General features: G+C 49.6%; 1 protein-coding gene across 2 annotated transcripts in view; it reads left to right on the forward strand.

Moving 5' to 3' along the window:
• The window catches only part of PDIA5 (protein disulfide isomerase family A member 5), a 91,457-nt gene that overhangs the window by 46,165 nt on the left and 19,031 nt on the right, over nucleotides 1–26,261 (forward strand). For both annotated transcript variants that reach the window (XM_059162860.1, XM_059162859.1), the window contains exons 8-11: nucleotides 3,779–3,846; nucleotides 10,861–10,952; nucleotides 11,043–11,114; nucleotides 17,492–17,628. In XM_059162860.1, the coding sequence (XP_059018843.1) occupies nucleotides 3,779–3,846; nucleotides 10,861–10,952; nucleotides 11,043–11,114; nucleotides 17,492–17,628 (369 nt within the window). The remainder of the gene's footprint in view (nucleotides 1–3,778; nucleotides 3,847–10,860; nucleotides 10,953–11,042; nucleotides 11,115–17,491; nucleotides 17,629–26,261) is intronic.

Below are 26,261 nucleotides of genomic sequence, written 5' to 3' on the forward strand. Positions count from 1 at the left end.
AGGACCCTGGGATCATGACCTGAGCTGAAGGCACAGGCTTAACCCACTGAGCCACCCAGGTGCCCTGAAGATTGTATGTTTCTAAGAATTTATGTATTTCTTCTAGATTGTCCAGTTTGTTGGTGACCAATCATCCATACTAGTCTCTTATGATCCTTTGTATTTCTGTGATATGAGTCGTAACTTCTCATTTCAGGTCTGTTTACTCTTGAAAGCCTGTCTTAAATCCCCCTTCTTGAGAAGTTCTTTGAGCAGAGACTCCTCCCATTTCCACCTGAATGATCATGCCTCTCTGGATGGCTGTCCTTCTAGGAGGATCTGGTGGTTCTCCCTGACTTGGACCTATGGTTTATTCACCATGACAATAGCCTTTCTGCTACCCAGGTATCCCTCTAACCCATCCTATTCTCAGAAACCTTGCTTGCATATAGAAGGGAGATCCTGGTGTCTTGTTAGAGCTGTCTCTGCTCAGAATGATCTGCACTTTAACCCTGGGTCATTCTCTTCATTAATGTTCACTGGTTGGTTTACCCCCGTTTTGTTTCTCCTTGGAGGGACATTATTAATGGCCCAGCTGCCAGTTGCCCCAGGAATTGTCCTGCCTACCCAGCCCTTGGGGACAGGGCCTCTTATGGTTCATCTCAGAACACTTCAGAGCTCAAGGCATTGGTTAAATGAGACTAAAGTTGAGTGCATATCGGTACATAGTACGTGTCACAAGGCAGGAACATGGTACAGTTGTGTGGGTTTCAGGATAATGATACTAGTAGACCACTTAAAAGAGTAGCTCCCTAGCAGTTTGTATTAGAATATGCGAGCCATCTCTCCCTAGCCCTTCCCCAGGCTGTCTGGCAGTGGGCCCATCCTTCTCACCACAGCAGGCAGAGAAGCAAGCATAGTTATTATGGAATGGAAAGCTGGGGTAGGAGAAGTTAGACCCCTTGTTGGGGTCACAGAGCAATCAGCATTTGGGGAAGGAGGGAGAAAACTGGGAGCTGTTAAGTTCGGTTCTTGGAGGGTTCAGATTGGACAGCCTCCTGGGTCTCAGGTAACCCCAGGACTCTTTTTTGTGGTTGTTTTGATCGAAACAAACTTGTGCTTTTATTATACTAGTCCACTCAAGCCTTCATGGCTTCATAATTCAGCTTATTGCTGGAAACACCAGTTCCCTAAGTGGGAAGACTTTTAGGACTCTGATCCTTTGATCATGTTTGGGGTGAATGAACCCTAAGGCATTGGGAGGCTCTACTTGTGACAAGGAATCCAGGTCCTCAGGACCTACTGCTTATTCAGTGAATGTTTGTTGACTGAATTAGTGAACAAATAAAAGAGTGACTACTATAACTTTGGGGATTTGAGAGTGACAGTTAGTCTTATTTCTTCCCCTGCCTCTCAGTTGAATCCATTGAGAGATAAATTCAGATAGGGATCACAGTCCCATCTCTATTTTTGGTGAGGTTAAATTGGAAACTGGCTGGCTTGGAGCTTCCTATTACTCTTCCTATCACCTCTTCATCTCACTAACTTCTTCTTCCAGAATTGCCGAGCTCCACCCACAGGGAGTTGGGAGGGCGTGGAGTTGGGAGGTTGTGGCAGAGGGTAAGGTCACTGCCGCTGCAGAGGGTCAGAGCTGGACGAGAGACGCCACCCCTCTGGGGACAGTTCATAAATTAGGCTCCTGACAGATGAACATGGCCCAGGGGGTGTCTGACTCTCACCCCCTCATCCAGTCACCAGGTAAAGAGTGGGTGAAAGCAAGTGCCCCCCACCCCCATTCGTTTTCCCTCCCGAGAGTGACAGCCTCTGTCCACTGTGGAGGAGTGTCCCCCCACCCTCTGAAATTACTCTGCTTCCCTGCCCCCCACAGATGTAGCGGGAACATACATTTAGGTCTTGTGTTCACAGTGCTGCCCCTGCTGAGTATCAGGCACTATCCTTAAGCCTGCGGGACAAGTACTGTCCCCACTCCACAGATGGCAAAGCTAAGGCTCAGACCACATGGCCAGCCTTTCAGAGGCAGCAAATGGCCAAGGGGAGGCACAGGCCTGGGTCTCCTACTCTCTCAGAGCCGAGCTTCTTACTCTTCTGTGTGGCCTGTTGTCCCTACTGTGTGGCATCCAGCATGGGGCACGGGCACCTGGCTGAGGCGCCCTTGTTGTCCCTGTGTCCAGCCTCTGTGCTGTCCCACAGTGGGAACAGTGTCCCCTGCAAATGTCATGTTCCTTTCTTCATGACACTTGTGGGGGTGGTGCTGTGTAGGCTGCTGGAGAGAGGTACCTCACATGTCTCCTAAGGGCAGAAGCAGTGGGCTTGTGCTGCGTGCTGGCCTGGCAACAGCTCCTGCTCTCCTGAGTCTCCCGGAGTCTAAGCCTGAACTAATGGCATGAGCCTGAGCCCACGCTTCATATGCTGGCATGTGTCCAGTGTGTGTCCATCGGTCTGCCAGGCCGGCATGTCAGGGAGGGACTGTGGGCACTTGGGGGACTCCATGTCAGAATAGCCTGCGTTACATGTGGTCCAGTAGAATTGGTGCTGGGGAGGTTCCTGAGGCCCTGGGGGTAGCTTGGACCTGCTCACAGTTCTGCAGTGTCTGTGTGTGGTCCAGTGGGGAAGAGCACCTCTCTGATCAGTATCACTCTGCCTGAGGTCTGCCGCGTGTTAGCTAACATGGATTAGAGCTTGTCGGCCTGCTGCCGCATGGCCCTGTCCCTACAGTGTCATGTTGAGATGAGATCTAGCCTGACATGGGGCTCTAGGCAGCTTTGGTGTCTGCGGCCTTTAGGTTGCATCTCAAAGCCTTTTTGCAGCAGAGCGGCTGTCAGAAAGGGGAACAGCCTGTCATGTCAGAATTCCTTATGTCTGAAGAAACCTGCGCTCATGTCCTGTGGGACTCAGTGCCGAAATGTGGACTGCTCCGACTGATGCAGGGTGGGGCGAGCTTCTAAATCAAGGTCACTCGGAAGTAGTCGTGGATCTTTGGAGCCTGACTCTCTGGGCCCTGTGTCCCCCAAGTCTTGGGGGACCTTCAGTGTCCTGGGAGAAGAGTGTGACCATGGTAGACCACAGAACCCCACAGAAGACTGAGCTGACCTCATAGGATTGTCCGATGTCAGAGCTGGAGGGGCCCTGAGGTTGTGTGCTTCAACCCTCCTCATTTGCCAGAAGGAGGCATCGGCCAGAGAGGACAGGTGACCTGTCCAGGGCCATGCAGTGCATGATGGGAAGATGGGCACTCAGGCACACCAATCCTGGCCTGGTGCTCCACTCACTGCCCAGCTATTCTTGTGGGTGGAAGGAAAAGGGCTGTGGAAATCCAAAGCTTATCGTCTCGGTGGCTGGACCACTTTCTTCCTGATGGCATGTGGTTCATGTTCATTCGTAGCCCCTGACTGGGCAGTGAAGGGAGGCTGTTAGCTGAGCTTTCCTGTCTCCATTCTGGTTCCTAGAATTCCTGGTGAACTCCTGATCAGCCCTAAATTATTCCCTGCTTTGCCCTTCTCCAGCCATGTTATTTTTGCTTAGGCCCATGTTTGGTGAGGGACTGCTGGGCTGTATCCTATTTTATGCCATCGAGAATGTAAGCTCTTTGGAGAGCCGGGCCTCTACCTCCCGTTCTTTCTGTGTTCCCAGGCCCTGGGGTGGCCCTGCCCTTCTGCAGGCTGGGTGAATGTTTGCAGCCGGAGGTCAGCCTGGGGTGAGGGGGAGCAGGAGGAGGGCAGGGGACAGGGGCCTGGTACCTGGTATAACAGCATCTGCTTTCTCTCCCACCCGTGACCAGGGTGCAGCATGTGCAAGAGGATGATGCCACATTTCCAGAAGGCTGCCACCCAGCTGCGAGGCCACTTTGTAAGTGAGGCCCATGGGCCTGGCAGGGCTGGCTGGCTCACCCGGAAAGTTGTGGGAGGAGGGCTTCAGGGCAGGGGGAGGGGGAGGGCGGGTTTGAAAATTGTGAGCCCACCCACTCCTGCTACTGCCCCTGTTCCCTGAACCTGTGACCCAGACCTGTCCTTGATGGATGGTAAGAACTCTGCAGAGTTGCTGAGACCGGGAGAATCTGGTGCCTGTCCTACCAAGACCAGTAACACAATAGCCAGGAAACCAGCAAGAAGCACAGGTGGAATTGCTGGGTGATGAGGGGCCATTAGCAGACCATCAGGGCTCCAGAATGATGGGGGCTAGGTGCCAAGGTGGGCTGAGGCTCTTGGTGCTGGGTAGCCCAGTGGTAAAGAAAGGGGCGTAGTAACCAGTGGTGGGCCCAAAGTACAAGCGGGTTCAGGGGCAGTTCCCTGCCAGGCTTGCCAAGGCTCTGGCTCCCATGCTGTGGGATGACCATGGAACTGACAGCAGGAAGAAATAGTCCAGACAGGAAGCTGAAGACCTAAGCTTACGGGCGCTCTCTGAAGGAGAGGGTGCAGAATGTGAAGGGATGGGAATCCGACAGGAGGCAGGGTTGTCTTGGGGTTGCCCACCTTTCAGGAATAGGATGGGGAAGAGGAGTCACTGAGGAAACGGTCCTCAAGAAGGAAGAGCAGCCAGGATGGTGCAGGAAGGGCAGGGAAGCCGGACAGTCAGAGCTCACCAAGCTGAGGACCCCTCACTGATGGTCCTGGTCATCTCTGTGTGGCCCCCACCTGCTGACCTTGTCTCTTTTCTACCATATGGTCTGGTCAGTTTTGCATATATCCTGAGCCACAGAGATTTGGGGTTTTGTTTTGTTAGTGGCAGCAGAAAGAGCTGCTGGCTCCTCCAAGGAGCATGGAAAAATTCACGGAGCCAGCCAGAGTCCCATGAAGGGAGTTCTGAGGTCTTAAATCTGAATCATGATATTTACAGATCAAATTAAGTTGGTGATTAGTTCAAAGTCAATTTAAAAAGTTGACATGGCAGCACCTGGGCATAGTGACAGCCCTGCCAGCCAGTCTGGCTACAGGATTGGGTTGCAGAGAACTGGTGCTTTCTCTCTTGACCTCATTTTGGGGCGACACCAAGGTCCTGCTTGTTTCTCACTAATGAATTTTTAGCAACTTGCGTAGAGATGTTTGGCCTTGGGGCACAGATACATCACTTGGGGGGAAGTTTCACTTTGCATTTTGGGACCTCAGTAGATAGCATATTTCACGATTATTTCGCCTGGAGAAAAGACTTAATTACCTAGTGTTCTGCCTGCCCACACATACCCTTAGAAAAGTCCTTGACTCTACTTCTTGGCTCTGTGGTGTTGGGGAAGTCAAACAACTCTAGCCCCAGTCAAATAACAAATGCCTTGCCAGCTCCATCAGAGCAGGTGAGGTCCTGGGGCCAGTCTTATGCAACATCTGGAAGATTCTCAGCTGATGGTGCATCTCCCTGCTGAGCTCAGTGTTCTTCCCAACCCCTCCTGTGCTCCCACAGAGCTTGTCCCTGCCATGCATGGCCGGGTCTGCTCATCTTCGCTTTTATTCCAGATCACATTCACCCGTTGATACTAATTATGATTTTTCTCAATGTAGTGTGAGCTTCTTGAACACTAGGGCTCTGTTTGGTTTGTGTCTAGTTCTTCAGCACAAGCACAGGGCCAAGCTCAGAGTGGTGCCCCGTATGTGTTGATGAATGAATGAATGAGTGTGTGGCTTATCACTCCTGGGGACATTGTATTTTAAGCTCTGTATTTACATAAAAATTGATGTTCCCCTTTTCTAATATTTTATTTACTTATTTATTTGAGAGAGAGAGTGGAGGGAGGGGCATAGGGAGAGAGACTCTCAAGCAGACCCTGCACGTGTTCCCACGACCCTGAGGTCATAATTTGATCCAAAACCAAGATTTGGATGCTCAACCGACTGAGCCATCCAAGTGCCCTGATGTTCCTCCTTTTTAAGGGAATTCAGAGCATCAGTTATTAAGGACAGAGACAAAGTGGAACGAATGTTTGTGGGATGAGGGCTTTCCCATTAGCCTTGGGCTCATATGAGACTCTTTCTCAAGATTAGCCTTGAAGATTACTTGTTTTAAGGGTATTTGCTTCCAAAAAAATGAAACAAACAAACAAAAAAACCCAAACAAGCAGTGTATGCTTCTCCTGCCTGGGCCCAGGTCCAGAAACATGAAAGTGACCCTTCCAGTTCCCTAGACAACATTACAGAAAATCCAGTGGGATTGTCTGGGTGCCTGGAGAGCCTGACTGATCAAGCCCAGCTTTGGCCAGGTGTTAGTTACATTGGCGTAAGGCATCTGTGTTGTGTGAGCTCATTCATTGCCTCGCTTCTGTGTCTTCTGGCTTGGGGTACGTTTATACAAAACATTTCTTAGGAGAGCACCTTCAGAAAATTCTCGGCCTTTCCCAGCTCCATAACTGGGGAAAGATGTGGCCGCACACACACAGCCTACTGCAGGAAGCTCCTGGAGGCAGGGGCTCATGGTACAGCCATAGCTCCCCAGAAAGAGGGCGACCAGAAGCATGATGCTTTAGTGTCCTCACATAAGGGCAGAGATGGATGGTAGGCCCCTGAAATCAAACACTTGCCCCCTCACCACTGCTGCAAGCAAGCTGGACTAGCACCTCCAATCTCCTCTTTGTCTCCTTCATCTGTGAACCCTTTCGGGCAAGCCGTGTCTGTGGCAAGGGTCAGAAACCTTCCTCCTCTACAGATTTCTTGGGGCATATTCAACTTGATGATGTCTTTAAGATGGAAGCCAGGCCAGGTCAGCGATGCTCATCAGCCATTGCCATTTTCCAGACTCAGATCTGCCTCTCTTTGGCTGTCATTAACATCTGCTGACTCATCGGTGTCTGTCCTGTGTACTGCTGCTAATTGACATCCTCATCAGCAGCCGTTGATGCTCCCCCTCTGAGCAACTTTCAGAGCCTCTCCCCATCTGCCTCCTCTTCCCAGCTTTGCTAGTTACTGAGGTCCACACTGAATCTTTGGTTAACCTTGGCTGTGAGGGCTGTCTAGGTACAAACACCATGACAGGCATCATCATGGTGACAGACTGGGGCAGATCAGACTCTGGTGCTTGCTCTTACTACCCAGCTAGGAGATCTTGGGCAAATAGCCTTGGAGTCTCTGTTTCCCCATCTGTAAAATGGGGATAATGATGCAAACCCCGTCTACCTCACTAGGCTGTTGTGAAGAGCGAATGGCTGGCATGTGGAAACAGTTCTGTAACCTACAGATAATTCACAGATGCACACAACTGACTCCCTCCACTGCCCTATGCTTACTGTTCCTCCCACTCAATAAATGAGGGTGCTCCCAAGCTTCCTCTTTTCAGCCTCTTTTCTTTTTAGCATGGTGGAGCAAGGGCTCAGCATTGTGTTCCTTGTTGTGATGGCCTCTCCCTCAGTGATTTTATCTACGTTCACAGTTTCAACAAAATGTAGCTCCATGGAGCCTGAGTCCCTAAGTTCCACGACTGTGTATCAGACTCCCTGCTTGACATCTTGGTCTGAATTTTTCTCCTTTATGTCCCAAATGCAGGATGTCTAAAATAAAATTCCATGTCTTCCCACCCAGCAGACCGCCAGCTTGCTTTCATGACTCTTCTCAAGTACCCCAGGCTCCTCTGCCAACATGCCTTTTTGCTGGGGCCTCTTCATACATCTCTCTCCCTCATGTCCTCTGTCCTCTCTCTGCCCACCAGCCTGGGTCAGGCTTGGTTAGCTCACACAGGGTGATTGCCAGGGACTGCTGATTTCTCTCTCTGACCCGTGACTTGCCCCTTACACCGTGACCTGTTTATATTTAAAAAAGAAAATGGGGGCAGTGGGTTCCTCGGTGGCGCAGTCAGTTGAGCATCCAGCTCTTGGTTTCGGCTCAGGTCGTGATCCCAGGGTCCTGGGATGGAGCCCTGCTCAGTGGGGAGTCTGCTGTTCCCTCTCCTCTGCTCCTCCCCCCACTTGTGCTCTCTCTGTCTCTCTCTCTCAAAATAAATTAAATCTTAGAAAAAAACAAAATGCAGCTGGAAAAGCCTCCAGCACCCCCTGAATAAAGTCCTGGTTTCTTAGGCATTAAAGCCTTTTCCAGAGTGAGCTCAGCAGTGAACCTGTCACCCTTCTCTTTCTGCCCCCTTCTGTGTCTTACAGTCCTGTTAAACCAGCATATTCCCTGTTTCTTGGCCTGCGTCTTGTTTTGTCTCACTTCCATGTCTGTGGAAGTCTTACCCTTCCCTGAGCACCAGCTCCATGAAGCTTCCATCTTGTTCCTGTTGGATTGTGAGGCACAAGCTCGTGTGGTTCTAGGTCAGGACTTAATTTTTAAGCTGAGACCAGCTTTTGCCTCATTTGGCTTTATGGACTCCAGAAAGTGTTTGTACATAGTTTTTCAAAAAATATTTGTCTCGGGGCACCTGGGTGGTACAATCAGGTAAGCATCTGACTTCAGCTTAATTCATAATCTCGGGGTCCAGGGATCGAGCCCTGAATCAGGCTCCTTGCTCAGCAGGGAGTCTGCTTCTCCCTCTGCCTGCCACTCTCCCTGCTTTGTGTGCTGTCTCTCTCTCTGTCAAATAAATAGATAAAATCATTAAAAAACATTTACCTAGTTAATAAGTATCCCCAAGAGGCACAAGAGTACTAAAAAAAAAAAACCTCAGAGAATTAAAAGTTCATCACAAGCAAAGGTGGTTTGGAAAGGCTGCACAGGAAGGTAGAATTTGATTTACTTTCAAGGATGAATCAATTTTTGGTAGAAATTGAGAGGTCGGAGTGGCCATCCTAAGCAATAGGACTAGAAGACACAAAGTAAGGGCCAGGGGAACACAGCATGTGTTCAACAAATTTGGGCAGAATCACAGAGCTTCTTAGTAGTATTAATGAAAATAGGTAACGTTTTTTTTTTATTAATTTGTTTTCTAAAATTTAAATTCAATTAACTAACATAGTGATATGTTAGGTATAGAGATAGAGGTCAGTGATTCATCAGTCTTATACAATACCCAGTCCTCATTATATCACATGCCCTCCTTAATGCCTGTCACCCAGTTACCCCATCTCCCTCCCTCTGCTTCAGCAACCCTTAGTTGGTTTCCTATGATTTCGTCTTGTTTTATTTTTCCCTCCCTTCCCCTCTGATCCTGTTTTGTTTCTTAAATTCCTCATATCAGTGAGATCATATGATAATCGTCTTTCTTTGATCAACTTATTTCACTTAGCATAATACCCTCTAGTTCCATCCACGTCATTGGAAATGACAAGATTTCCATTGTATATATGTACCACATCTTTATCCATTCATCTATCGATGGGCATCTGGGCTGTTTCATAGTTCAGCTACTGTGGACATTAACAGCTAACACATTTTGAGAGCTGTAGATACCTTGAGTGTTGAAGATCTCTTCCCTTTACCATCTCCCAGCAATCACAGAACATGGCTGCTGCTGAGGAAACTAAGGCACACAGGCAGCCGACTTATTCAAGGAAATGCATCTACTGAGTGGGGAGTTAGGACCCAAATGCAACACCCTGATGCCTGTGCCCCAGCATCCTAGTCACGATGGTATACCCCTATCTGCCGCGTCCCTTAGACTACAGGCAGTCCAGCTTCCTCCCTGTGCAGCCGTGTCAGACTGTCCCATTCCCGGGATCCTAGAAGGTGCACAGTTAAGGGTTTTGTAGGAAAGAAAAACTCAAAAATGAGATAGGGACCCTATGGTCTCTGAGTGTGGAGTTAGATGCTAGCCCGTATTCTGTGGGATTGAAAGGTTTTGTGCGGGAAAGTGATATCACAAACACGGAGGACATGGAAGATTAATCTCGTGGTGGATGTGTGCCCACACTAGGGAGATCAATTAGAATAAAAACAGAACTTTAAAGTAGACAATTATTACTGGAACAGGCTGCTGAATCAGTCTGGGGAAATGAGCAGAATGGCCATGAGAGGGTCCCAGGGCTTCTAGTAAGTTCTATTTCAGGCTTATTCTCATTGCAGCATCCCACAGATGGGGCAAAATCAGTAATTTAGTAAGCATTAATTGTGTGCCTTCTGTATGCCAGGCATTGTGCTAGATACCTAAAATAGTTGGGAAGATGTGTTTAAGTGCCTCTAGGGATGGCACTGCCCAAGGCTCAGGTGACTTCTGTCACTGGGAGAATTTGGTGGGAAATCAAGAACTTGGTGGTTCTGAACTCCCTTTCCCCTCCCCTCTATGCTGCCTTGCTTTGTGGAACAGTCCTCCCGTGTCTGGCCACTCCGTCTTCTTTCTCTCCAGGGACTCTGAGTTGTTCTTAGTATTTAGTAACCCAACTACTACAATTCTCCTTTCCCACCTAGGGCTATTGGATATGGGGACCCTGCAGCCAGAACAAGTTCAGACTTTGGAGGTGGTTCCACTAGGCTGTCGGGGATGGTTACAAACAGTAGTAGAGAGGCGAGGGCTCTAACAGTCTGGAGGGAGGAGAGTCAGCTCCTGCACAGGAGCTATGAGGTGTGAGGATGTTGCACACAAAGCCAAGGTGGGCAGATGGGGGGCAGGCCGCGAGGACGTTGTGGAGCGGCTGAGTGGTGGCTATAACCTAGGAGAGGAGTTAAGCCCGAGTTCACATCGGCAAGGAGAAAGCTAAAGCATACTTGGATGGCAGTAGGAACTGTTTGAACTTGGTAGCAAGGCCAGGTGTCCTCAGCCCTTGGAATTTTGTTTTTGCTCTGGGTGAGCTCCCCCTGCAGGGCAAATAAAAAGAACGCCTCTCCACAGGGCAGCTCCTGACCCAGACCCTGTTGTCTTCCAGAGCTGGGTTGGCTTGCCTTACTCCCCCACTGCCCAGGGCTACATGTCAGTCTGTGAGGCTCTGTCCCCTTGGTCTCTTTGCGGTGGGATAGGTGGACAAGGCGGGGGTGTCTGCAGGGCAGAGTGTGGATAGGCCTGTTCTCCCCTTGCTCCTAGGTGCTGGCTGGGATGAACGTCTACCCCTCGGAATTTGAAAACATCAAGGAGGAGTATAATGTGCGAGGCTACCCCACCATCTGCTATTTCGAGTAAGTCCCCTGCTTCCCTTCCGATGCTCACTTGCCTCCTGGATAGCTTTTTCCCTGGCTGAGTCCATGTTGTCTGTCCGCATTTCACAGGAAAGGACGGTTTCTGTTCCAGTATGACAACTATGGGTCCACAGCTGAGGACATTGTGGAGTGGCTGAAGAAGTAAGTGGGAGAGTTGCCTGGGGGGGGGAGGGGCGGTGGGCAGGGTTGTGCCTAGAGGGAGGGGCCTCAGCTAGACCTCAGGCTGGCCTCCAGTCTCCGGGCTGGGGCTGTGGCTAGGGTTGGGAAGGAGAACCTGGAAGGGAAAGGTCCCACTGTGCTGCCCAAATGATGGTTTCTGGGTTAGCTCTAGGAGAAGATGGGGTCTTTGTGGGTTTAGGATGTGGGAATTAGGAGGATTTGGTATGACTCTGGCCATGGTGATTGCATGTCAAATAGTTCTTTTCCCCTTAATGTCTATCCTGTGATAGGGGTATTTCTCATCTAGGATGTCAGTTTTGAGAGAAGCTCCCCTGCAGGCCCTTCTGAAAATTGCACTGTCAATTGAACGCTTACTTCAAATGCTGTACTGTATTAGGTGCTGTGAAGCTTCTAAGAAATACTCTGATACCTTAGATTTGTGGAGTGCTTTGCCATTCATAAGCACTCCCCACAGATGCTGCCTCATGGCAACCTTGGGATCCTTGTTTGTAATGTGATTAGAACTTCATAATGCAGAGTATCCCGTACTGGACCCCCACCATGCTAGGCACGTGACTGGCATGTCCTTGACTGGTATGTTGGATGGGGAGTCTGTGTCCCCCACTTTGGGAGCTGGGGAGGGGCCACCTCTCCTGGCAGCCTCCTTGGGCCATCCCAAGCACTTGACCTGCCTGCTTTGAGCTCTGCCTGTCATCAGTTTGGCACTCACCGGCCCCTGCCAGTGTGTGGCTATTTGTGTGTAATTCTTGGAATAATACCAGCTCACATTTTTGGGGGCTCCACTTCATGGCTGAGCCTATTCTAAACACCATATATGGATTCTCATGGAATCCTCAGAACAGCCCGGTAAGGAAGACATTATTCTCAGCTTTATTTAATGAATGAGTAGTGGAGCACAGTGATAAGGAGCTTCTCCAGGCTTTTGCCGTGGACAGGTAGCAGCGCGGGGCTTGTTCTGGGCGGCAGCTCCCCGGGGTTCTGGTCGGAGCCCCCTTTCCCGCCCCAATTGCTGGCACGGTGGATATTCACTGACATCGTTCCCTGAGCAGCACAAGGTTAAAAAGAATTAGTTATGCAAAGATACGAAAGTTGAAAATGTGTATTTTCAGAATGGGAAGGAGGGTGAATTTTGTACCCACCCCCACCTCAAACAAACTGGCAGATTCTAAAGGTTGAAACTCTCAGCCTTCCGTCCTGTGGGTCCCTGGGAGATAAGACCCAACATTAACCCCGTGGGTGCACAGCATCTTTTGTTCCTCGGAAGCATTTTCATGTCTCTGTCCCCATCCCTCCTTTCCCTCCTCGTTTCCCACCTCTGCCCGGGAAGGTGGCCCCCTTTTCTCATGTATGCATGGTTTTAACCTGGGCCTTCACTCCCCTGTTTTCCTTTTTCATTTGATAATAAGCATGTCCTTGCCTCCAGCCAGACACCTCTTACTCTGCTTCGGGAAAAGGTTTCAACAAATAGCAGTCTCATTTGTCACCGGAGCATAAAATCTGTCTGCCTCCCTCCCCCTTCTCTGACCTTTTCTGGTTTCAAAATATACTCCTATCTTTTGGACGGATAAGGTTTAGGTTTTTTGTTTTGTTTTGTTTTAAGTGTCGAGAATTGCTTGCTAACCCTACACAAGGGGAGCATGTCAGGGGAGTTTCTGAGACAGGTAATTGTCTCTGTAGTGGAGCCTAGCACTCTGTCCTGTCCCCTCCGCTCTGCCCACAGCCACCCCAGCTCCTCCTTCAGACTCTGCTCTGGATGGAGACCCGGGAGCAGCCCAGGGCTGGTGCCCCCTCCCCCACTTCCGACCTCTTCTTTTCTCCCTCCTCTCATCCATGTGGGGAGGAAATGTTAGCAGTTCCTGGTTCATTGCTGGTCTCTAGGCTGAGAAGTTTGGTGGAGTGACTTAAAGGAGTGGGGCACAGCTTCTGGGTCTCCCTTGGCAGCCCTGTCCAGCTGTCTGACCACCAGTGATCGCTGTGTCAGGGGCACTCATGGGGGCAGCTCCTCTGAAGGCATAACCATAGCCCACCCCCCCAACACAGCAAGGGTAGTGGACCACCTCCTAAAGGACCCCCAGTGAGCCCCCTCATCTCACACCCCAGCAAGAGCTAGGATCTGTCTGTGCTGCCAGCTGTCTTAATTTTTAAGGAAATATTTTTTGCTTTCAAGGCTCTTCAAGTGTGATATGTTGTTATAGAGAAACTTGAAAGATATATTATATATATTATATAAAATATATATTTATACATATAAATATTTATCTATATATTTATTTATTTAAGATTTTATTTATTTATTTGACAGAGAGACAGGGAGAGCATAAGCAGGGGGAGCAGCAGAGGGAGAGGGAGAAGCAGACTCTCTGCTGAGCGGGGAGCCCAATGCAGGACTCCATCCCAGGACCCTGGCATCATGACCTGAACCAAAGGCAGAGGCATCATGACCTGAGCCAAAGGTAGTGGCTTAACTGACTGAGCCACCCATGTGCTCCTAAAAATATATTTAAACAAAAGGAAAAGCCCTTCATTCTTCCCCACCCAAAGATAATGTGTTGTAATATTTTGGTGAATATCCTTCAGTTTCCCCCCTACGTGTATGTGATTTTTCCCTGTGGCAGGTGTTTTAAGTCTTTACCGGTTTTGACCCACATCCTGGTGGTTGGCAGTGTTCCCACCTTTCCTGCTTTCTGGCACCTCTTCCCCTGGTCTTTCTGTTGGCTGCTCAGGGCTTCCGTGTGGCCAAGTATGAAAGAATGAGCGTGGATCTGGCCTTATTGACACTCTGCGTGACTTTCAGTAGCCCAGGAGAGAGGAACCCAGATCTCACCTCCTGCCCCACCCCCACCCCCGCTATGATTGGCTGGCCACTGGGCACTGTGTGAGGCCAGGTGGAGACTTTGGGGTCTGAGTGTGCAAGGACGCTGGAGTGGGTGGGTTGATCATGGCAGGTTTGCTCCCTTGTGCTCCCACTGGCTGCGTTTCTCATTCTCTCCACAGGCTTCATGCTGCTGTGTTGGGCTTGGCACCTAGAGGGTGTATGCGCGGTAGTCTATTTTGACTGAGCCCATGTTTCTGCCTGTGTATTTTTATTTCAGCCAGAAGCGTACTGAGCACAAAGTTTGCTTGACTTATAATGCTTACTGCATCTTCTTATCTACCGCATGGGCACTGGCCTCAGATAAGGGTCTGATCTGTAGGAACTCCCCAGTCTGGAGAGCCCAGGAAATCGGAGTCGCGGGGTTGGAAGGAAATAGAAACATCTGTGACTCTGCCCCTAGCGGTTTGCCTTGTCATGTTTGCATGACCTCAGGACACTCGTCGTTACCCCAGCCCCACTCAGACATCTCAGAGAACAAGGGCTTCACTCATGTTGGGGGTCATCTGCTCCTGCTGGAACAATTTCTGCATTTCATATAAATGATCTCTAGGAACATGCAGGTAGGACTTTACCCATTCCTAAAGTATCTTACTCTGGAGCATGGTCTGTCCAGATGTAGCAAAGAGGGAAAGAAAGGCCTCCAGATACACTGCCTTATAGATGTTTGAAGTCAGGTTTGTTGCCTAAGCCCTGGAGCTGGTGAATGGAGGAAAGCGGGCTCAAACCCAGCTCGTCTGACTCCCAGCGTTCCTCGAGTCCGCTCTAGAGAGAAGAGTCTTACTTCCAGTGACTGGTTTCCTTCTCTGGAGCTTCCACTTGTTGGCTTTGCTTCTCTTCTTCAGAGCCACAGAGAAGTTAATTTCTCTTTCTGATGGCAGTCTGAAATATTTGAAGATCGCTATTGTGTTGCCTGCGTCTTCTCTTCTCCAGGTTCCTTCAACTATTCTTCTCTCATTCCATCATTTACTCAGAAAGCATTCACTGGGTGTGTGCTGCCTGTTGGGTGAGGAGCGGTCAAAGGTTGCCCCGGTCTTCAAGGAGACAGATTGTGAAAGGTCTAAGTCAGGAATAGTGTTTGGCTTCAGACATCTACTCAGTCCTTCTCTTTGCAGTGAGCCGTCTTACCACCATGCCTAGGTTTGCAATCTTCTCTAGAAAGTTCAGCTGTTGTCTGCTGGGTGGGAGAGGGGTGTTCACCTGGCTGGTAGCCTGAGGGCAAGGATCTGAGGGCCGAGCTGCTCAGGTTTCTGGTATATGCCCTTGCTTCCAGCCTCTGCCGTGGCCCCGCTTCCAGGGGTGTTGCCCTGGGGTCCTTCAGAGCCTTCGCCTTTGTTCCTGGTGTGGTTGTCGGGCCCCGGACCGCTGTCCGCACCTGCACCTCAGGTCTCTGCCCTCTGTTTTGCTGGGTCACTTTCCTCGCTTCTAAAATTGCACAGACCTCTTTTCCTCTCTTCACCATCATCTTCTTTCCTGTTCCTTTTGTTCCTGTGGGTTCTTGGGTTTTTTAAGTCCTGTTCTGTTATTTTAGTGGTCTGAGAGTGTGTTCTCGTTCTCTGTGTTTAACTAGAAGTTTCTCAGGTGCTTTCATATATGCTTGTACCGCATCTTAGCCGTGGCTTCTCCATTCTGTGCTCTCATAGGATGTTTAAAAGTTATTTTAATTTCTGAATAGATTCCATTCACTTAATTAAAATAATTCTTTAAAAGATACTTGAAAATTATACATTGAAAAGTCTCGCTTTCACCGCTTTTCTTCATCCTGTTCTATCTCCCCCCCCCCCCCCGAGGCAACAACTTTGATTAGTTTCTTTATGCAGATGCAAGCAAATACGGATGACTATGTTTTATCTCTCCCTCCTTTATGCAAAAATTAGTACACTGTGGCCTGTTCTGTGTGTCCCAGTGGTCTATCCACGTCAGTGCCTCGAGAGCTTTTTTTGTTCCTCCTTATCATGCTCAACCCCCGTTGTGTGGCTGGACTGCAGCTTACGTAACCCTTTCCTCCCAGTGAGCACTGGGTTGTTCTAGTCTTTGGCACAGCACACCGTCTGCAGTGAATGCTTCAAACATACATAGTGTTGCACGTGTGCATTTGTACTTGAACGACAAATTCCCTGAAGTGGAATTGGTGATGTTTGGAGCCCAAGTACAGGAGCCTGGGTCTCTGTGTGCTGGTCTGGGACTGTTGTCTGGCTAGGGACTCATCCCAAGGCATGATTTTGCCACCAGCACCGTGACACTGTATGTACACAGGCTGGAAATGGTTTGCCCCCTTCCCACTGGGTCTCTCTGCCTGGGCCTAGGAGGCCCTGCTGAGGCCTCCAGCAGGGAGGGCTTCTGAAGGTGACATTGAACCTGGGCTCTCAGTGGGGGCAGCCCATCCTGTTGTGTCAGCCATGTTCTCATGATCTCTACCCTGGCTGCTGACACTGTACACATTTTTCTACAGTAAGCTCTCAAAGACAGAAAACAATGGTTGTCTTTTCACATTTGTCATCCTAAAGGGTTTTTTCAGCACGGCAGTTAAGGGGCTCTGGCAAAGGTGCCCGTGGCAGCAAAGTAGCTGGAGCTTGTGGCCTCCGGCAGCCTTGTCCCCCACTCTGGAGCAGTAGAGGGCCCCTTCAAGCCTCTCCTTGGAGCAGCTGGTGATGCAGCTAGCGGCTTGCACCCTGCCAAGGTTTTCAGCCAGCAGGTGGAGAGTGGGCATCTGACCTCCAAGCCCGGCTCCTCTGCTCTAGCTCTCTACCTCTGGGGGAGCTGGATAGCTTTGTTCCTGGTCTCTGGGAAGGACTAGTGATGTGGTGTAGATGCTGTCAAGGCTAGGGTGCCCCCAACTTGCTTCCCCTTGGCCCCCCACTCTTCCTCCTCATAACCATTCTCCCACGCTGGTCAGGGAACAGGTTGCAGCACTCATGTGACAGCCCGCTCCTTTCCCAGCCCAGAACCCGGGACCCAGGTTTGGTCCTTCTCAGACACTTGGCCTCTCTTTCCTCCTTACCACTGCACGTACCACTGCCCCCCGCAACCCGTTCTTTCCTCTCCCCACTCTCCGCCCTTGCCTGTGGGGAGCTACCAAACCAAACACAACAGTGAGCCTTGCCAAAGGTCACTCTTTGTTGTTATTTATTCTCTTCGGGTTTGCTGGAAGTTTGAAAGAGCTTGAGATGTTGTCAAACCCCCAGATTCCTGGGAGGCAGGGGGATTTCTTGAACTGCCTGGGAAGCTCTAGCTAAAAGCCACTGTTTGTAAGAAGACATTCGGCTAAGCCCCCGTGTGGCTCTGGGGGGACAGCGAGGTGCGCAGGGCCAGATCGCTCAGCCCCTGCTCCTCCCCTGAGGGGTTTCCAGTGAGCCCTGGCCACAGGCAATGCGAGCTGTGGGGGCTACGGCCAGGGGGCTGGATTTCGGAAGGGCTGCCCAGGCCCCGGGCTTGCTCTGAGCTCTGCCTGTTTTTGGTCTTCCAGTCCGCAGCCGCCACAGCCCCAGGTCCCCGAGACTCCCTGGGCAGATGAGGGCGGCTCCGTTTATCACCTGACCGATGAAGACTTTGACCAGTTTGTGAAGGAACACTCCTCTGTCCTCGTCATGTTCCACGCCCCATGTGAGTGGAACCTTGCTCCTCCCGCCACGTCTTCTCCTCCCTGAGCATAGGGCGGGCACTGCTCTGGGACGTGTGTCCAGTGAGCACTTGCCTGTTGGATGCCTCCCCTGTGCGGATGCCCTGGTGCCAAGCGAGGTCCCCACCCCCACAGCTCACACAGCCCACCCCACGTCACCATCGGAATAGCTCCGGCACCCTGATCAGGCCACAGGGCTCCTTGCCTCAACCTGGAGGGCCTGAGCGGCTTCCTCTAGGTCAGCACAAATTGGGAAATACAAACAAATTGCCCAGAATTGGAGGAATTAGGACTGGAAGGGCCCTGAGATACCAGCTGGAATAGTAATCACCCCCCGAATCTAGGTGGGGAAATTGAAGCCCCCAGCAGGCCCTGAATCTTGCCAAATAGCTAAGACGGCCTGGTGAGGCTAGGGCCAGAGCCTCAGATCCCCCAGCATCTGGAATGCCTTCCTTCCGCTTCAACCTGAGAGTTTCGTAGCCTGAAGCAGCCACAGTGGATTAAGGAAGGGAAATGTGCGAATGCTGTAGAAGGCGTTTGCAGTAATAGCTGGAAAGCCTGCAGTCCAGGAATTTCCTAGGCCAATGTCTTCCCCATTCCCACAGAGAATGGAAAATTGATTGTAATTTGTTACTAAGCAGGAGCAGATTGCTCCTGTGGAGGTAAGCAAAGGGATGCCAGCCCAGGGATGCAGAGGTCCTGGGAAAGGTGGGCCCATCCCCCACCCCCATGGGTGAGCAAGGTGGGTCCTCAGAACCCTGGGACAGGTGCATGGCGGGGGGGGGGGGGGCGGTGTGCTCTTCTCTCAGAGCTTCTTGCTGGCTCTTTGGCCCAGTGATGGTAGGGAAGGATTATGAAGAAGAAGAACGAGCAAGAAATAACTGCTTTGTAGACCAGTGCCATAACCGTCCAGTCCACGGAGGCATCTTCAGCGGGGAATGTAGTGGTCATCAGCACAGGGGTGAGGATCTGTGTGCTAACAGTAGTGTTTCAGCCTGTGGCGATAAAGCAGCTCCCCGCAGGGTCCCCTTCTTTCATCTTACCCACAGTGCCTCAAGGCCAGGAGGATGAGCCCCATTTTACAGAGCCCCATTTTACAGATAAGGAGACTGTCACACAGAAATGGCCCAAATTGTTCATGGCTCCCCAAGTGCAGTACTGCTGACCCCCTCCGCGCGCCCCTGCCTTGGGGTAGCATGTGGGTTTGGTTAGTCAGGAGCTATTCGAAAGCAGATCGCTCCCTGCAGGATTTCCCCAGCTCCTTCTTTCTGAGAAGTACCAAATTCTTGAACAGATCCAGAGGTAAAGTCTTCTTATGACCCTTCTGAATTTTTAGAAAACTGACAAATTGCCCCCAAAAGCTAAGTTTCGGAGAGCCTCCTGATTAAGGGCAACTATGGGGCCTTAAGAGCACTTCACCCCCAGCTCTGCCCAGGCCTTAATGAGCACAGCACAGTATGCTCGCGGCTGACACATGTTCTCGGGCCCATCTCAGAGCTGGGGCAGAAGCCAGGCCGGCGGGAAGTCATGTGGTACGTGGAGTTGGGATCAGCCCACCTGTGTCCCTGTCCCCACAGAGCAGGTTGGTAGTGACTGGCCGTTTTCACTTCCTCCCTTGGAGCTTTGTCCTTTGCAGCCCGACAGTACCGAGTGGTTTGAGCAGGGGTTCATGGTTGATGCATCTGAGCATGAAGAGTGTGTATCCCCTTTGATGAATCCTGTGTGGTATCCAAAAACAGTATGTACCACATAGACTGGAATTTTTTGTCTGTGTTCTTTCTTATAGTCTTAGGTGGTGAGCAACTCACTGTAGGAGCTAATGCCTCCAGGGTCTGGGGGCTGGAGCTTGTCTGTAGTGTCCCTCCCTTTCTCTTCCCCTCATGACTCATGCTCTTCCCTCCCTGAACCAGAAGGATCTTGTTCATCGCTCCCCCCTCCCCCACCCAAGGGCCTTTGTGGGCACAGTGAGGGCTTAATGGACAAGAAACAAACCAGTGAAGTTGTTTAGAGCTAAGTTAGAGAAAGAGAACGGGTAACCAAATGGCAGCTTTTGTTTTCCCCATCAGTCATTGTTATTAATAAATATTTTGAAACCCACCACACTCCTTACAGAGCCCTGTTGAGGGGATTCTGATTTCAAACTTAGCAAACAGAGACGTCTGAGGCTTCTGTTGGTGGGTGTTTGCTCGGGAGGAACCCTCTGAGGAGGCTAGCCCCGTGTGTGTGTGTGCATGCGTGCACACACCTATGTGGGTTTATTTCTGCTAGACTGACAGGGACAGGGATCAGGACACAAGCATGCAGTGAAGCTTCCTGTTAAAGCTTCCATTAAGTCCTAGCTCTGCACAGTCCCTCCGTATCCAAGAGCACGCAAAGGATGTCATCTGGCAAAGGATGGACTGTGTGTGGGTTTCGAGAGGATTCGGAACCCAGGAGGAGATAGCTGGGAGCAGAGAACTCTTGGCTGCCTACCAGTGCAGCTCATGCTGGAGCTCCAGGGAATCCAGAGCAGTTGTGAACCACTTTTGTGGGGTTTGGGTAACCAGGAGAAAAGGACAGACATCAGGAGGCCAGAGACTGGCCATGCTGTCCTAAGTTTCCCAAGTGCATAAAAGGTGAATTCTGGAAATCACAGCAGTATGGCACATTTCCATCTCAGACCAAACAAGGAGTGGTTTAGAAACAGACCATGCTGGAGAGTTAGAAAAACAAGCTGGGGTCTGTCAACAGAAAAGACCATAGTTTATATAAAGGATCGCTGGTTTGTTTCTTGTGACAGGCCTACTGGGTTGATGAATTAGCATGTCTTTGTTCTGTTTTGTTTTTTAATTTCATTTTTTTTCAGTGATCCAACCAAAATTCATTGTTTGTGCACCATACCCAGTGCTCCATGCAATATGTGCCCTCCATAATACCTACCACCAGGCTCCTAGCATGTCCTTGTTTCATCAAAAGCGAGTCTGTGCTTTCCTGACTATCATGGGGGAAAAGGGGTGGAGTGGCCCACCTTCTTGGTGCTGAATGACTGTGAGTCTAGCTTCGTTCTAGCTGGAGCGTGGTACTTGTTTTTTATTCAGCAGTTTCGTTAAAACTATATATGTAAAAAAAAAAAAGGCATACTTCTAAATCTCCAAAGGTTAGAGCTGGAAAAAGGATAACTAGCTAAAATATTGAACAATTGCATGTAAGATTTTTGAAGATGCCAACAGACTGGAATAGTAGAGCCCAAACCGAAAAGCTGAATTTATTCTTAGGACTTTCTGGTAATTAAAGAGGAATGCATGTACATATTATAACAGGATAATATGGGAAAATATAGAGAAGAAAATTCACACTCGTGATACTAACTCCCAGAGAGAGCCGCAGTCCCTCTTTACACTGTTATTTCTATGCACAGAGTATATGCTCAGTGTCTCTTTCTTCCTGGGTTCTGCTCTTGAAAGGCCAGGAAGAGAAAGGGCCTTCAGCTTTCCACCTGACTGTTGCCTGCCTCGGGTGGCTGCTCCCTGGCATGTGTAGGTTCCAGAGGCAAATTACTTTGTTCCGTGCCTAGAACCTTCATGGGGGACCTATGGAACTACTCTCCTGGGTTCTTGAGGAGAGGCACACGGGCCCCTCATTGTTGGATATCATCAGCAGTCCAGTGGTCTGCTTCTTTCCCTTTTCCAGCTTTCCTGCCACTTGCCCCCTCAGCCTCATCACCTTCTCTCCTTTCCCCTCTGATTCTGACTGGAGTAGGTTAGAAATCACACAGATCCTTCTGCTTCCTCTACATCCTGATGTCTGAGTGGTCACTGAGCAAATAAGCACAGGCCCAGCACAGGGTGGGCCCCTCCACGCACATGAGCTCCAGTCCTGACCTAGGTCACACCGTGGGAGTGATGGGAGCTGAGATTTACAAGCGGGTTTGCCCCATGGACCTTGCTTTCCAGTATCAGGCTGAGCCTCGTTGGGAGGACAGTCTGTGAGTAGCGGGCTCTGAGAGGAGGGTGTGCACTGCACAGGGCAAGGACGGAGCCGGGGCCTCACGTAGAGCCCTGGGGGCAGCCCGCCGTCACTCTGCACTTCCCCCTTTCTTTTATCTGGCCCTCAGTGTGGAGCCTGGCATGGGTGCAGGAGACTGCAGCACTAGGCCCAGCTCTGCAATCCCCCAGAGGACACAGTGTCCACAAAGGGTGTGGCAGCAGGACACAGACTTCTGCCGCTCCCCGGGCCTTTTGTTTCTTTTTGCAGCATCCTGAAGGAGAAAAGTCAGACTACGCGTGTTCACTCCTCTTCTTGTCCTGCTTACTTTGCTGCACTAACATCCACCTGCTCCTCCTTCTCCAAGAACCTCCGTTGGGCCACAGCAGGTTGCAGTGTTGAAATAACACCGCCTGAGCGAGCATCACTCATGTGGGGACAGCAGAAGGAACGTAGGGGGCTTCTGGGGAGGGTGTCCCTGAGGAGCAGCCTGTCTTCTTTCTAGGGTTTTATTTATTTATTTATTTGAGAGAGAGAGAGAGAGAGCGCATGAGCAAGGGGAGAGCAAAGGAAGAGGAAAAGGCAGACTCCTCGCTGAACAGGGAGCCTGATGTAGGGCTCAATCCCAGGACCACAAGATCATGACCCAAGCCGAAGGCAGATGCTCAACCAACTGAGCCACCCAGATGCCATCCTCCCCCCGCAGATGTTTTCTTAGAAATGTGTGCTGGAGGCTGCTGGGCTTTCCCTTTAGATTTGGTGGCAGATTGCTGTCAGACTCCAGATTTTCTGCTTCTTAGTTTCCTTCTTATTCTCAAGTAATATGACTTTTGTAGAAAATCTAGAAAGTACAGAGAAGTATAAATGATATCGGAAAAAAAAAACCAAAACCTAGCTATAATCCTATTATCCAGAAGCAACCATTTTTCACTTGGTTTCTAGTTTCTTTTCCCCCATTTTTTAAGGCTTTTCAATTAGCATATAGTTAACTGACTTATTTTTCTGATGTGTAGATTTGTATAACCATCATGCCATAAACTCCTTCGTGCTATCACTTTAATTTTTAATTGTACCAATAATGTAAGGATAATAATGGCATTTTTGTTACTGACCATCCAAAGTCCAAGGGAGACATAGACTGTAGGGGAAACAGTGAAAGCCCTTGCTGCTCACCCTTCTCCCTGACCAGAGCAGACCACTGCTACCAGTCAGTACGACCTTCTCCTTCTGTGCTTCTACCTAAATAACAGTGTTTTTGTTTTTATTCTTTATGTAAATAGGATCATTTCCTGTCTTTCTGTTCTGTCCCTTCTTTTCACTTAGCAGTGGGCCGTGAAGATTGTTTTGTATACATGTAGATGTTGGTGTATAAATCTACCTCAGTCTTTTTAATCTTTGAATAGCATTAACCATTGAGATACAGATTTTAAATCATTTCCTGTTGATAGACATTTGCCGACAGCCTTTGTTTATTCAAACAATGCCATGAACATTTGTAAACATATGTATTTGGGAACACTTCTAAATATTTATGACTAACTCCTGAAACCGCAGTTCTGGGCTGCAGGATGTGTGCTTGAGCTTCGATACATACTGCTAGCTTCCCTCCAGAAAGGTTCCACCACCCCCGGCCGTGTGTGACAGTCTGCGCCCTGGCCATGTGTGTGACAGAGCCTGTGCCCGGATGTGTGTGTGACAGAGTGTGCCCTGGCCATGTGTGACAGAGCCTGCACCCCAGCCGTGTGTGTGACAGAGCCTGCTCCCCAGCTGTATGTGACAGAGCCTGCTCCCCGGCCGCATGTGACAGAGCCTGCGCCCCGGCTGTGTGTGTGACAGAGCCTGCACCCTGGCCATGTGTGTGACAGAGCCTGTGCCTGGCTTTGTGTGACAGAGCCTGTGCCTGGCTGTGTGTGACAGAGCCTGCGCCTGGCTGTGTGTGACAGAGCCTGTGCACTGGCTGTCTGTGACAGAGCCTGCACCCTGGCCGTGTATGACAGAGCTGCACAGAGGCCATGCCCCAGCTGTGTGTGACAGAGCCTGCATCCTTGCCAGCTGTGGACACTGTCAGCCTCTCATCTTCCTGCCAAACTGGGCAAAAGGGCAACTTGTGCATAGCTCCACGGCCTCCGGGAAATCAAGTGTCCTTTCATGTGCTGGTCAGCCTTCTGTATTTCTGCAAACCACCTATTTGTATTCTTTGCCCATTTTTCTACTCGGTTGTCTTTTTCTTCTTGACCTAGAACTCTGTACTTATGGGTAGTAATATTTATCTCTTTTCTGTGTTCCAAATGTTCTCTTTGTAGTCTATGGCCAGTTTTTACTTTCATGGTAGTACCTTTCATTGCACAAAAGTTTTACCTTTTGTGTGGTAAAGAGTAAGTAGAATATTTATGGGATACTTACTATGGATCAGGCATTCCTTTAAGCACTTTCCGTATACTAACTCATTTAACATTCATAACAAATCTTATGAAGTAGGTATTCTGATTATCCCCAGTTTACAGGTTAGGAAAGAAAGGCATCAGAATGTTGAGAAACTGGCCAAAGTTCACTTAGCTAAGAAGGTAGAACTAGGGTTAAAACCTGCACCCTTGTGCCTTCTGCAAGACTGCCTTTCCTCACCCTGACCTCTGGGATTCATGGCTTGCTTGGGAAATCCACCCCTCAGATATAAAACTAGTGCCCTGTGTTTTGTTATAATATTTTTTTTGTCTCATTCTTTAATTCATCTGGATTCTTCATTCTGTTGTGCCAGATGGGAGGAAAGGATTTAATTTTATTTCTCTAAGTCCTTTTTTCCCCATGCATGTTTTTCTCTTACATTTTTCTTAAGATTTTCTTATATTTTCTTATGTTATTAAAAATGCTTTTCTGTACATGCTTTTTGTGGTCACATAATATTCCATTGTATAATGGCACCATAAATTACTTAACCAGCTCCATAATGTTGAAGGTTCGAGTTGTTTACCGTATTTCTGCATTATAAATCACACAGCAGAGAACAGTTTTATGCATAAATATTTGTCCACATGTCAGATTATTTCCTTAGGATAGAAGCCTAGATGAAAAAATCTAAAAGCCTGTTATCTATATTTTCCACTAATACAAAGGAAGAAAAAAAAACCCCACTCTGTTTTTGCACACGAAGAGGGCCACATGATGGATGGAAACATCCGTCAGTGTGTGAGTCTGCCCCAGAGTATCTGTGAGTATCTACGAGTCAGCTTTGTTGTGTAGACAGCTGGAAGCCTTAGAAGAGCCCTGAGGTCTCTGGGGGTGCTCATCACAATGTTAGAACATGAGTGTTTCTGCTGGCATCTGTAGGAGCCCCACTTCCCTCACAGGCCCTCAGCCAGGTTCCAGGCAAGGCAGCAGGAATGTGGATAGGAAAATCCAGGCTCCTGTAGAGGCTCAGCTATAAGAGAGCTTTCCAGATTAATCTTGGTTCCCTAGAAAATTCCTGTTCCAGGATCCAGGAAAGTCTCCATAGCTGGTCTGTAATAAAGTTGTAGGTGTATCTAAAGTTAATGTAATCCAGGGGAATTGGAAAGCTTGGGATTGACAGGAGGCAGCATTCCCATAGCCAGAAAGGAGTGTGCTTAAAGAGTTGATGTGCAGCCTCTGTGCCAGGCCATGAAAATCAGCGTCCGCACACTTACACAGATGATAAAAACCCAACAAGGAACTTCGGCAGTAAAACTTAATGGCCTATCAAATCACAATCAGAACACTAAAACGCAGTGGGCTGGAGTCCTGCTCCTGCTTTCTTACCTCCCCTTCTGGCTATCCCGCAGCCCACGCTGCCAGGATGTCCTGAAGGCCAGGCCCAGGATTTGGGGGCTGGGGTCAAGGCTGGCATGACCCAAGACCCATGGATCTCCAGAATAGGTGGGTGCCAGCAGAGGACATGTTTGCGCAGCCAGACCTTTCTCCTCTTTGGGGCCTGACCAGTCTGCTTCTCATAAACTTTCTTTACAGAAGCTTGTTGCTTGGCCTTCCTATCTTGTTCAGATTGCTGAGGGAATTCATGGTGGAAGCACAAGCCACGGCTAGTTTAGGGTATGAATGAGAAGCTGTAGAACAACATCCATAGATGGATTTCCAGAGCTATTTTCTAGACCTTGTAAGAAGCAGGAGAAGTGTACACGTGGTGGTGGGGAGGGAGGGGACATGCCTAGTGACGGGCTTGGCTGCCAGTGATGCTAGATAGAGGTGTTTAGTCAAATCAGCAACTGTTCATGTCCAGGCAGGACTCTTGCCCCAAAAGAATTTCACCCAGTTAAACCTTGTGTACACAGGTGTAAACCTGAACCATCCAGCCATGAGGTTAATTCATCCAAAAAGCGTGCAGACTGTCATCCTCAGTACCAGGACAGAGCGGACAGATGGCAAAGCCTGTGGGGAGCTTCCACTCTGGTTGGGATGGACTGGTTCAGATAAGCAGGTTACTCCAACTGTTCTGAGTACCGTTGAGAAGATGAACAGGATATTGGAAGAGACGTGATGTGTGAGGCTCCTTGGGGTTAGCTGATCAGAGGATTCTCTGTGGAAGTGAAATTTGAGCTGAAGCCTGAATGATGTGAAGTGATCAGCCATGCACAGACCTGGGGGAAAGATCGTGTTCCAGGTAACTGTACGTGACGAGCCCTGAGGT

This window comes from Mustela lutreola, chromosome 2 (genome assembly GCF_030435805.1).
Source record: "Mustela lutreola isolate mMusLut2 chromosome 2, mMusLut2.pri, whole genome shotgun sequence".
NCBI lineage: Eukaryota > Metazoa > Chordata > Mammalia > Carnivora > Mustelidae > Mustela > Mustela lutreola.